A 12,037-nucleotide genomic window follows, 5' to 3' on the forward strand; every position below is an offset into this window, starting at 1 on the left:
GACAGCACCTCCTCCACGTAGCCTGCCCTGCATCTTCCTTCCAGAGGGGCTGCTCCTCTTGCTGGCCTCCCACAGCAGCCCTGACTGAACTGCACAGCCTCTCAAGGCACCTAGACTTGCACTCCAATCCTGTTCCGTATTGTCAGCCATATTGGATTAGGATCTGCGCCTTGTCCAGCTGGGTCTGGTCCACTTTTCAGAACATCTCCCCCAGGCAGGCCAAACTAGCTTGTCATTCATTGGCTTTTGTAGAGCAGATCAAAGGTCCTGGAAGCCATAGGGTCTCAAAAAGACTAGGAATTTTCCAGTTCCATCTGATATCCAGGAGGGAAATACAGCCCATAGGGCATAGAGCTGGGAAGGTGGCACAGAGTCCTGATGTCTATGAGAGGGACCCACAGCAACCTTGCTAACAAGTAATACCTAACAGTTATTCAGCCCTTCCAGACATCAGGGGATGCACTAAGTATTTTCCATGTATTCAGCCATTTAATCCTCACAATAACTCACCTCTTAGATGTGAAAAATGAGGCCCAAGCAGGTGAAACTCCCAGCCAGTAAGTAGCAGAGCCAGGCTTCAGATCCAGTTAATCTGGTTTCAAAGTCCATACTCTGTTTTAATCACCACTGTGACTAAATATGAAATATAACCGTACCCAGAACCAGCTGCCCTGATGACAACACATGAGTCAGGCTCTCTCTAATCTGTGACCATAAAAAAATTATTCATCAAAGGTAAAACCTAAAATTAGGACATGGATCAATATACTGTAAGTTCATCACTGATTCTTTTATTCACGATTTTCTCTCTAATACGGAATCAAGTCCTAGTCTAGGCTCCTTGAGTGATGAGGGTTCAGTGCTTCCTCAAAGCCACCAATGGATCAACAACAGCTCTTGTTGAAATACAGATAGATAGCATAATCTCTTCCTCATTAATCATGGATTCTGCGTTTATGAATTCACCTGCTTCCTAAAATGTCCTTATAACCCCCAAATCGATACTGGTGGCACTTTCATGGTCACACACAGGCCGGCACGGAGAAAGGGAAGCTGGATTTGCATGGTGGGCACTTTCCATCTGAGATCCAGTGAGGCAACCTTGTCTTCTTGTTTCATCTCTCATGCTAACATGTGTCCTCTTCGTGGTCTATTTAGTGCCATGTGTTCTGCATTTTTGTGCTTTCGTGGTGATGTCACTGTTTAGAGTGGCCCCAAGAGTAGCGCTGCAGTCTGGCATTCCTGAGCTAAGCAGGCTGTGCTGTGCCTTACCGGGAAGGCACCTGTGTGAGACAAGCTTGGGTAGTACTGCTGGTCATGCATTTGCTGTTGAGAAATCAACAAAACTGCACATCCAGGAAAAGGAGGAGGAAATTGGCCAATTCATACATGAGACTGTGATGGGAAGTGCTAAAGTAACACCTACTGTGTGTGATGGAGCTGTGGAAAGATGGAAAAGCAACTACATTGGGAGATTCATGAGATGGTGAAGGACTTTTTAAAAAGCAGGGTGGACAGCACTGTTGTGAGATTGAAAACTAAGGACATTTGCAGTCATGTTCCCCATGGTCACAAAAATGGGAAGGCCTTTCCAGCTGGTGTTTTATTAAAAATAATCCTACTTATAATTAATTCTTTGTAAGACTTATGTATTATATAAAGTGTCTTTCAACAGAAACCCACACATAAAAGAAGGTTGATGAAAATGTTGTGGCCAGAGGTTTGCAAGGACCTAACTCAGTATTTCCCCTTTGAGTGATGACTCTGTATTCCCTAATTCAGCACTCATGGGAGCTTTATCGGAAGCAACTGCCGCAACTACCGAAAATCAACTGCGGACAAAGAGAGGGAAATGCATGTACTTCAAATTGAAATATATAAACATGTAATTTTATATAGATAATACATGTATTTCAATCTGAGCGAAGATTTCTTCCTCTCTTAATCACCTGACCAGTGTCAGCCTCTGCCTGAAGTTCTACCCCTGAGTGACACACCTACCCCACTTAGGACCCTGAGTGTGTGTAGCCATGGCCCAAAGTCACGCCAGTCTAGGGTGCTGGTCTCACCCTCAGACAGGCAGAGTTGGAGACATGGTTGTGACCTGGGGTGGGAATCACAGGCGCTGTGCTGCTCTCTCCCCCAGAGTTACCCCCACACGCCCACGGTGATTGATGGAGTGGTGCTGCCAAAAACACCCGAGGAGCTTCAAGCTGAAGGGAAGTTCCACACTGTCCCCTACATCGTCGGATTTAACAGGAAGGAGTTTGGCTGGTTTCTTCCAACGGTGAGAAGGTGCAGGCCTCTTGTAGGGACTCACCCACCCCCATCAGCCCTCCCTTCTCTGGTCCCAAGAGTGCTTCCCTCTCCAAGCACCGCTCTGAGTCCTGGGCAGCTGTTCCCTTCAGCAGGAGTTAACATTTCCATGGAAACCTTCTCCAGGAGGGCACATTTGTCACCGGGATATCAGGGCCCTGGGATCCCCTCTCCTCAGACTCTCTGATTGCCTTCCTATTGAAGAATCCTGAAGTGTCTGTGCTGGGAGGGCCAGTAGAGAAAATAACTGTGCAGATGGGAAAACTGAGGGGGCCTAGGAGGGGAAAGGAGTTGAGGAGTCCGGAGAGGCAGTCGGGGGCTTCCTGGCTTCCCACTTTGGGCTGGGTATGCATAGTTCCCCCATAAATCACTCATGCTCTTCATCACCTCATTGAAAAGATCCAAAAAAAGTGGCTTCTTTTGATTTACCATTGACTTCTAGGAAACAGCAGACAGCAGGGTCTACTTGAGGGATGATGGTCAGAGGAGGGAGAGGATGGAAAAATTACCTAATCAGGTGCTATGCTTAATACCTGGTGATAAAATGATCCATACAGCAAGTTCAAGAGATACAATTTACCCATGTAACAAACCTGCACATGTACCCCCAAACCTAAAACAAAAGCTGGGAAGAAAAAAGTGGAAGAAATAAAGATTGACTTCTGAAAGTGAAAGTGTTCTCCTTCCAGTCAAGGACACACAAAGCTGATCATGATTAAAGCAGTAGGACAGAATTTATTCAGTAACACAATTGGACTGAGGAAAGAAGAGTCCAGTATGGATTGAACTCAAATCCCCGAAACTAACCCCTAGCGCTGTTTCAAAGGCTGAGCTTGCAAAGGGAAAGACACTGTGGGCTGTGGAGAGAGGCTTGGTCCATGTGGCTAGACCACCTGGATGTCTTCAACCTGGCTCACCTGGGGCAGAAACAAACGCCTCTTATCTTCAGGACTGGAAGCCATGCGTTAGACTGCAGGAAGAATCCACTGAACTTAGGCTCTACTCTCCACAGGGACCGGGAAGATCAGGAGTGAGCTCCCTGAATGTTTGCATTGCAAAGAGAAGGCTCGCAGGTCCTCAAGGAAATGGGGTTGTGTGGTAGATTCACATCCTAAAGGGCAGAGAAAGTGTTTATCAGTGCAGGCTTCTAAAGTAACTGCTCTAGTTGGGTTCAGGGGCCTGTCTGCCTCTCTCTAGGTTTTGGCTGGAGCAGAGTAAATTGTCCTGGTAAGGTTGAGCCTTCCCAGGCAGGTATGTTAAGGATACTGGGGTCATTCTAGGGGCACAGCCTTAAGCTGCTAGAAGCAATGCTGGAGTTTGGTCAAGTCTCTGAGTGCAGAGGTTTGGGCAGAGTTGTTTTGTAAGAAGAGATATGAAGTTTGCCCCTCAGAAGGATTTCAGAGGTTATACCAAAGACCAAAGCCATGAAGGCAGGATCTAAGGCTTTCAGTGTCATCTGTGACAGGTTGGGGGTACTTGGGAGGTCTACATCCTCTTCCCCAAAGCCCTCTATTCCACACTGGTCTGGCAGACACCTTCCCTTGCAGTGTCACTGACCACTGTAGGGATGCCAGCCTGACACACACACAAAACACACACACACAAAACACACACACACACACACACACACACACATACTGCAAAACACTGTCACAGCTTCTCCACATTTTTTTTTTTGTAATCTTTGCAATGCTTGATTTTCTGGAAATAAGCCCATTTGATTCATTGATTTTGCCCATTTCAGTAAAAACCCATGCCCTTGAAAGCTCAAAAAATTAGAGGACTTTCAGTCTGCATTGGTTTGGGTGGTTGGTCAGTTTGTTTCTTCTTGTTAATTCCCAATGATTCATAAATGCTTAACTTTTTTTTAACAGTTGATGAGCTATCCACTCTCCGAAGGGAAACTGGACCAGAAGACAGCCATGTCACTCTTGTGGAAGTCCTACCCCTTGGTTGTAAGAGTCTAGGAATCATGGGAATTGGCTAGGACCCACAGAGGGACAAGGATTGCCCAAATTATAGAGCAATTAAATGGCAGAATGAAGACTGGGGCCTCAGGGTTTCTCCCATCTTTCCACCATTCCCACTTCACTTTCCACCCTAGTGGGGAGTTGCACAGGGCTTGTGGGGTTTATCATTGAGGCAGCCCTTCCTGGTGGGCTGGAGAAGTTACATGGCTCACCAGGGGGTGGTGGTCACTTTATTGATCTATTTTAGCACATTCCTAAGGAACTGATTCCAGAAGCCATTGAGAAGTACTTAGGAGAAACAGACGACCCTGTCAAAAAGAAAGACCTGTTCCTGGACTTAATGGGGGACGTGTTGTTCTGTGTCCCATCTGTGATTGTGGCCCGAAACCACAGAGGTGAGTCCTAGAGGTGGAACAGGGGAGGGATATGGACCCCACCAGCTTCTGTATCTGACTCACCTACCTCCCAGCATAGACAGGTGTGGAAACAGCTGAGGGTCAGGCCTCAAAGGCTGATTCCATATGGCATGGAGTGAGGTGCTGTCTTATTTTGGTTTATGCCAGTAGCAGACTGTGAGAAAAAAAATTCAGAGGCAAGTGGTTTTTTAAGGTGATGATCCCAGATAACAACAGTAGGGATGTGGGGAAGTGAGAGAGGAAAGAGATGGAATCCAATCCATGATACATTGCCAAGGGAGTATCCACTCTGGACAACTGGAGCTGGGAAACTCCTGGAAACATGGAAACATGGGATGCACTCAGGGGCATCCCATCTGTGTGGCAAGGGAGCCGGAGTATTTATCCATCAGCTTCCACTTGTCATTGGTTGAAGGCTCTTGCAAGGGGTTGTTTATTGCCTGTGACTTTGACCTGCTGCACGCAAGGGCAGGTTAGTCTCTTGTGACCAGACAAAGGCCTCAGGCCAGGAGCTACAGATGCTGGAGGTGGAAGTCAGGCTGGCATGCCCAGGAACAGGGGCTATGGGTGAGACACTGACAGCATCTGCTGCAAGGGCTCCATGCCTGGAGTTATCATGGGACATAGGGCTGCTGTAGGACAAATATTGAAAGATGAGTCTTGGAAGGTTTTTAAGGTCCAAGTTGGCTGCAAACAAGTTTGCTAAGTGTTGGAGCTGGGAAAAGAGTGGGAGCACTGCACAGGATCCAGAGGATTGTCCAGGACCAAGAAGGACAAAAGGAAGAGCTGTGGTGGGTGTGGGGGAGGTGGTTTGGAGAATGGCAATGTCTGAGGCTGGCTTTTGTCTGTCTCAGTGTGTGCAGGAACGTGCAAGCACAGGGCAAGGGTAGGGTCTATGCAGGACCTTCTACCACTGACCCAAGGCTGTGTGGGTGGGGCGTGAGGTTAGGGATGCGTGGGTTCACCTTTAGAGGAATGTCCTTTCCTAAGTGCCAACTAGAGGAGGCTCACAGGACTCCTCTTTTTTTTTCCAGCTCTCATTCGCCTAGTCTGCAAGCCAGGAAATGTCCTCTCTCTAACTATGCTGGAAGAATTTTTATATTTAGAATTTCATAAGCATGATAAAAACTAGCTAAAGCTAATCTAGCAGGTGCCCAGACACTCCTTTGCACAGGAAGGGGCAGGTGCTCATAACTCTCACTTCTTCACAGGGTTCTGATAAAACCCTATAACCAGGACCACTGGAGTTGAATCAGTTCTGTCTTAAACTTGGCTTTGCCCCATGCATTGCATCTGATCTATATATAGTGTTTCCATCTCCATATTCTGATGGTTTGAGCAATGCTGAACCTCTGTTTTTCATCTGATTTCCCATGACTTTGAGGTCAGGATTGTGGTTTTTTTTGTTTGTTTGTTTTGTTTGTTTTGTTTTTTTGCCAGGACTACACAGATCTTATCAACTTTCACTTATTATTGTGTCTCATTCTTTTTGATAAAAACAACATTTCTGAATATAAAGTTAATATGTTAAAGTTAATATGCAAAAGTTTCGAAAATATGGAAACACATAAAGAAGAAACTAGATATCACTCCTAATTCCCCCACCTGGAGGCAAGTGGTATAAATGTTTTTGTGCTTTCTTCTAAAGATTTTTCATGTCCTATATACTTTAAAAATCAATTTCATATTTTGTTTTTGTTCATAGAACACTGTGGTGTGAAGATTTTATGAATGTTATTACAAACTCATCAAAGCATTCCTTATTCCATGAAATGGCTTCATTAAATAGGCTTTAATATTTCTATCCTATTAGTTGTTTAGCCTGGTTGCTCATATTCTGATGCTACAATAACATTGAGCTCAGTCTAATGTTTATAAGTCTCTAACCACATGTCTAATAATTTTCTTCGGATTCTTTTTAGAAGTGAATAACTAGGCTGGACCATAGAAATATTTTTGAACTCTTGGCAAATAATGCAAATTTGCATTCCAGTGCATAAGAATGTGGATTTCTTAATTCCCTTTCTCATTTGGGATACTAAGATTAAAAGTTAATGCACCAATTTGCCCCACCAGAAAGAAGCACATCACCCTTTTTTCATTTGCATGTCTTTCATGACATGTCTTTCGTTGTCTCTGCTTCTCTTCTTGTGCCTATTTGTCCTTGCCCAAAACTGTGCCGTTCTTTCCTCTGAAGACTTGTGTTGTGACTATAGGAATTGTATGAATATCAACGGCTTTAGCCAAAAAGATTTTACAAAGTACATTTTGGGCAGCATGCTGCCTATTATAAGTTCTCTCATTCACAGAGGCTCTTTCCGCTATAGTTGGCTCTGAGTTCCTCTGTTTGAATGGCAAAGGCAAGGTCAAACCCTCCTTTTAGCAAGTTTTGCTTGACCTTGAAGCAGCCATTTAACAGGTGGATTACAGAGCCACAGAAGGATGGCATCTTCCCAAGCGCTCTTCGTGCTGAGCCGAGGGTGCAGTGCAGGAGGCTGACAAAGATGAGTGAATAGATTATTCTTCATTCTCACACTGAAATGACATGTGTGGGTGGGGCATGAGGTTAGGGATGCATGAGCCCCCATTGTTAAATCCTTTTGTGGCTGAATATTTAAGGATGTTAAGAAATTATGGCTGGAGGTGGTGGCTCATACCTATACTCTCAGCACTTTGGGAGACTGAGGTGAGAGATTGTGAGAGCCTAGGATTTCAAGATCAGCCTGGGCAACATAGTGAGATCCTGTCTCTACAAAAAAATTGTTTTTAAAAAGTGATGACAGTATATTACAAAATAGCACATATAATATCATCCCAAGTTTATATACATAAAAGAGAGATATGCTGAAATAAAAAAGAAGCATTCTCTGTGGTAGAGTTATGAGTGATGTTTTAAATTTGATTTTTAAAATAGATTTTCAAAATGATTTTTAAATTATATAGGAGGTGGAAAATTCAAAGTGCTGAGGTACAGGACCAGGCGGCCCACAAGGCAGCCCTGAAGGGGCAGTGATCTGTGGCTCCAATGAGCCAATCATTGGGAAACTGGCATCTTCTTGGGGCTGGGACAGGAGAGCTTTGTTGGTGGGAGACGAGGGGAAAGCAGAAGGAAAGAGGGCAGGGGAAGGCAAGGTCACCCTTGCTCAGCCCCTTCTTTTCTCTGCCAGGACTTTACTGCCTTAACACTCTAATACTCCCAGGCCAGGCAAGCAGCAAGACACATGGGGACAGTGAGCTATAAAGCAGTGAGTGCCACAGATTCCTGAGACACAAGAGGCAGACTGTTCCCTCTCTGCATATGTTTGTATTTAAATAGCCTCATGTTCAGACAAGCAACTTGGATTTGCTTCAGTCTTCTCAGGATGGGTGAGAAAAACACTGGAAATGCTCAAGACGACGCAGAACAGAAGACACCTGTCAGGGTGGAGATGGCATCCAAGTGAATGAACGCGAGTCTGTTATCAATGAATTATATCCGGTGTAACCAGATGTAGAGAGATTGTCTTGTGTGAGAATGCACCAGCAGGAAAAGGGGTTGACGAGGCAGAGTCAGGGTCCCTGCACCGGCAGCTATTTTAAATGAATTGACCCAGGGTTTCCACATTCACTCATAAAACATTTGTTCATTGAACACATATTTGGCTCAAATTCCGCTTCCACCTCAGACAGCTATGCAGCCCGGAGCACATGACTGAGCTTTCCTGTGACTCTGTTTCTCTACTGTGCTGACAGCCAGAGGTTTCCTGCAGAGCTGGAGATCTTGGTAGCCTCCAGGTGTGTGTCTGGCAACATGAACTGTGCATGAATCCTTGTCTTCTCAGATGCCGGAGCGCCAACCTACATGTATGAGTTTCAGTATCGTCCAAGCTTCTCATCAGACATGAAACCCAAGACGGTGATAGGAGACCATGGGGATGAGCTCTTCTCCGTCTTTGGGGCCCCATTTTTAAAAGGTAATGGCTCCTTCCCGTCTGTGAGCTAGGAGTTAGAGACTTGGGTTCCAGTCTCGGTGTGGTGGCCTTCAGCAATTTTGTCCTCTCCTGGTATTAGTTTCCTCATTCTGTATAACAGGGTTGAATGTCATTGGGTTGTCCTCCAGCTTCCTCCCACTCTAACACACGTGAGGGGGGATGTGTATTCATGTGCCCTCTGCACAGACACTCAGAATCCTGCTCTGTGACATCAACAAGACAGATGGTGGGGGGGGGTGGTCTCCTGCAGGATTCACTATGACAGGGTTCAATGTCATTGGGTTGTCCCCCGGCTTCCTCCCGTTCTAACACACCTGAGGGAGGATGTGTATTCATGTACCCTCTGCCACAGACACTCAGAATCCTGGGCTGTGTCATCAACAAGATAGGCGGTGGGACACATGCGGGGCCCTGCTCTAGGTTGAGAAGCCACCAATCAATTTCCCTCTCCCAGGAGCGCTGAGAAAGTGAGTGAGGGTGAGGTTAGAATTGGTGTTAACCCTGAGTCAGGTCTAATGTGTGTCTGTTTGTCTTTCTGTCTGTCTCTAACAAAAACTCATAAACCTTTACATTTAATAATTGTTCATTTAGAATTCACAGGATGTATGAATTTGGAATAGGAGAAGAGACTATTTTTTATATGGTTTATAGTCAGCAAGATGGCCATCCCACAGGCTGGGAAGGTGCCTCTGGCCAAGCCCAGAAATGGGCCCATTGAAGGAGGGGTTGGGTAGGAGCTTTATGTGAACGGATTGGCTAAACATACCTGTTCAACAGGTTACAGGGGGAGCAATGGATGTTCATGAAGACAGTCCTGACACATGTGTATTAAACAAACACGTATGTAACATGGCCCATGTTCACCTGGTGGTGGACACCTAATATTTAAATGTATTACAATTACGGCCTGTAAGTCCAAAGGTCTTCTCAGGACACGAAGCTCAGCAAGTGGGGAGCCTCTGTACACCGGCCAGGTCCAGTTCATGGTTGGTGATGTTCTTATCTGGAGAAAGTTACTGAAATCAGTCTCTTATGCAATCAAAGCCGTAGTTAAGTCTGGCGAGTCAGGGTTCTGTTTGTCTGCGTATCCCAGCTGCAGCCGTTGTTATTATTTTCATTTTGCTTAACTCCAGGCCAGTGCTGGTTTAGCTGCTAGAGAAAGAGAAGCACCTCGTGGCAGTGAGAACAAAGTGGACTCTTTAAGGGTAAAGATGTAGGCCTGAACCCTTGCCCGACGTGGCCTTAGGTCTCGTTTTTAATTTGGTGTCTTATTGCCACAAAGAGTGTGTTCTGTCAGAATGATGACCTTTATTTTATTGCTGATGCTGGTCCGGTGGTGTCTAAATCACAAAAGGGAGGGAGTATTATGAGGCGTGTCTGACCTCCTGTCCGTTCCCAGGCAGGAACAGAGTTGAAGGTTTTTCGAGGCTCCCCTTAGCCCAGAGAGGATGTGTTCAGTCAGTTGGGGGTGTTAGGATTTTATTTTTAGTTTACATTATAGAATATTTTTAAAAAATCCTTTCACAGTGTCTTCTAAGTCTTAACTCTCAGCAGTTACAGATCAGATGGGACTCACCCCAAGGCTGCTCAGAACGCACCAGCGCCTCTGGGCATCTCACTGTGCATGCTTAGGCGCCTTGCGGCTCTGTTGTTTTTCAGAATGTGAATTGTGGGTGTGTGCTGGGAAGGGAGAAAAGACCCAAGAGAGAGCAACCCTAGGAGGTGGGGTTGCTGTAGAGGAAACCCTGGGGTGGGGCATTTCCTGTGACCCTGAGCGGGGAGGAGGCAGGCGAGGGTCACAGGAGACAAAGGCAGCCAGCCAGTGGAATGACACATGCCCATTGCTGAGCCCTAGGTCAGATATGCTGAAAGGTAAAGTACACACAAATCCACCATGATCTTCTAAAAGTGCAGACTTCAGCTCAGTGGGTGTGGAGCATGCGCCAAGACTATGTTTCCAGCAGACTCGCACGTGATGTTGACGCTGCAGGTCCACCGACCGCACTTTGAGTAACAAAGCCTCTTTTTCTTCTTCCCCACAGAGGGTGCCTCAGAAGAGGAGATCAGACTTAGCAAGATGGTGATGAAATTCTGGGCCAACTTTGCTCGCAATGGGTGAGGCTGGTGGCAAAGACAGAGCACGGCTGGTGAGGGTGGGGGGCGGGGCATGCCTATTGGGAAGGGGCAGCTTCTAAGGTTCTAGTGATCAAACTTCTGTAGCACTCTGACAATGAGAGCTCTCTACAAATGGAGAGGCCGCCCCTGGAGATAGCGAGCTCTCCATCTCTGGAGGTATACAAGCCTCTTGACAGAGATAACTTGGGCTTCCTCGCATGTCTCTGAAGATTGTTGGGAGCACACAGCAGCTTCGGGGCAATTCTAACTGATTCTGTTTCCAGAAACCCCAATGGGGAAGGGCTGCCCCACTGGCCAGCGTACAACCAGAAGGAAGAGTATCTGCAGATTGGTGCCAACACCCAGGCGGCCCAGAAGCTGAAGGACAAAGAAGTAGCTTTCTGGACCAACCTCTTTGCCAAGAAGGCAGTGGAGAAGCCACCCCAGACAGAACACATAGAGCTGTGAATGAAGATCCAGCCGGCCTTGGGAGCCTGGAGAGCAAAGACTGGGGTCTTTTGCGAAAGGCATTGCAGGTTCAGAAGGCATCTTACCATGGCTGGGGAATTGTCTGGTGGCGGGGGGCCGGGGACAGAGGCCATGAAGGAGCAAGTTTTGTATTTGTGACTTCAGCTTTGGGAATAAAGGATCTTTTGAAAGCCAAATTGGTGCTTGTGTCTTGCACTGGAGATTAATACTTTGTCCTCAGAGACAGAACGATGATGAAAGAGGCAATGTGAGAAGGAAGGTGGCTTTGCTGGGGATGGCCTGGTCTCAGGATGAGCAGAGTCCAGAGGGCTGGGTCATGGACGGTGCTCAGGGGAGCTCTGGGCCTGATGCACGTTTCTGGGCCCCCAACAATTTCCAACAATACGAGTTGGGATGGCCAGGGGGCAGGATCCCTACCCTCTATTTGGAGTTGCCCGTGGAAATGGAAGTGGCCCAGGCTGAGAATGAGTCTGGATCAGGGAAGAGGGAGGCATGCTGAGGTGATCCCAAGGCACCATTGCATGGCACTTACTGACCGTTGCACAGGCTTGCAACACCTTTCTGAGTATGTACACTAGCCTCCCATACCCCTCCATGAGGCTGTCTCTTCCAACAACCGGTCTAAACTCCTTCTGTAGCCTGGACCACTTCTGGTGTGGGCAGTGACCACCTTGGAGGTGGTCCGTTCTTCTCCAGAGGGTCATCCTAAACTGTGTCTTTCAGAATCCCATGGGTGATTTCCGGATTCTGTTAGTACGTA

General features: G+C 46.7%; 1 protein-coding gene across 3 annotated transcripts in view; it reads left to right on the forward strand.

Moving 5' to 3' along the window:
• The window catches only part of LOC129015014 (liver carboxylesterase 1-like), a 38,666-nt gene extending 27,213 nt beyond the window's left edge, over positions 1-11,453 (forward strand). For all 3 annotated transcript variants that reach the window (XM_054452569.1, XM_054452567.2, XM_054452568.2), the window contains exons 9-14: positions 2,147-2,287; positions 4,191-4,271; positions 4,534-4,681; positions 8,524-8,655; positions 10,716-10,788; positions 11,073-11,453. In XM_054452569.1, the coding sequence (XP_054308544.1) occupies positions 2,147-2,287; positions 4,191-4,271; positions 4,534-4,681; positions 8,524-8,655; positions 10,716-10,788; positions 11,073-11,256 (759 nt within the window). In that variant the 3' untranslated portion in view covers positions 11,257-11,453. The remainder of the gene's footprint in view (positions 1-2,146; positions 2,288-4,190; positions 4,272-4,533; positions 4,682-8,523; positions 8,656-10,715; positions 10,789-11,072) is intronic.
• The last annotated feature ends 584 nt before the right edge of the window (positions 11,454-12,037 follow it).

Source organism: Pongo pygmaeus, chromosome 18 (assembly GCF_028885625.2).
Source record: "Pongo pygmaeus isolate AG05252 chromosome 18, NHGRI_mPonPyg2-v2.0_pri, whole genome shotgun sequence".
Lineage (NCBI taxonomy): Eukaryota > Metazoa > Chordata > Mammalia > Primates > Hominidae > Pongo > Pongo pygmaeus.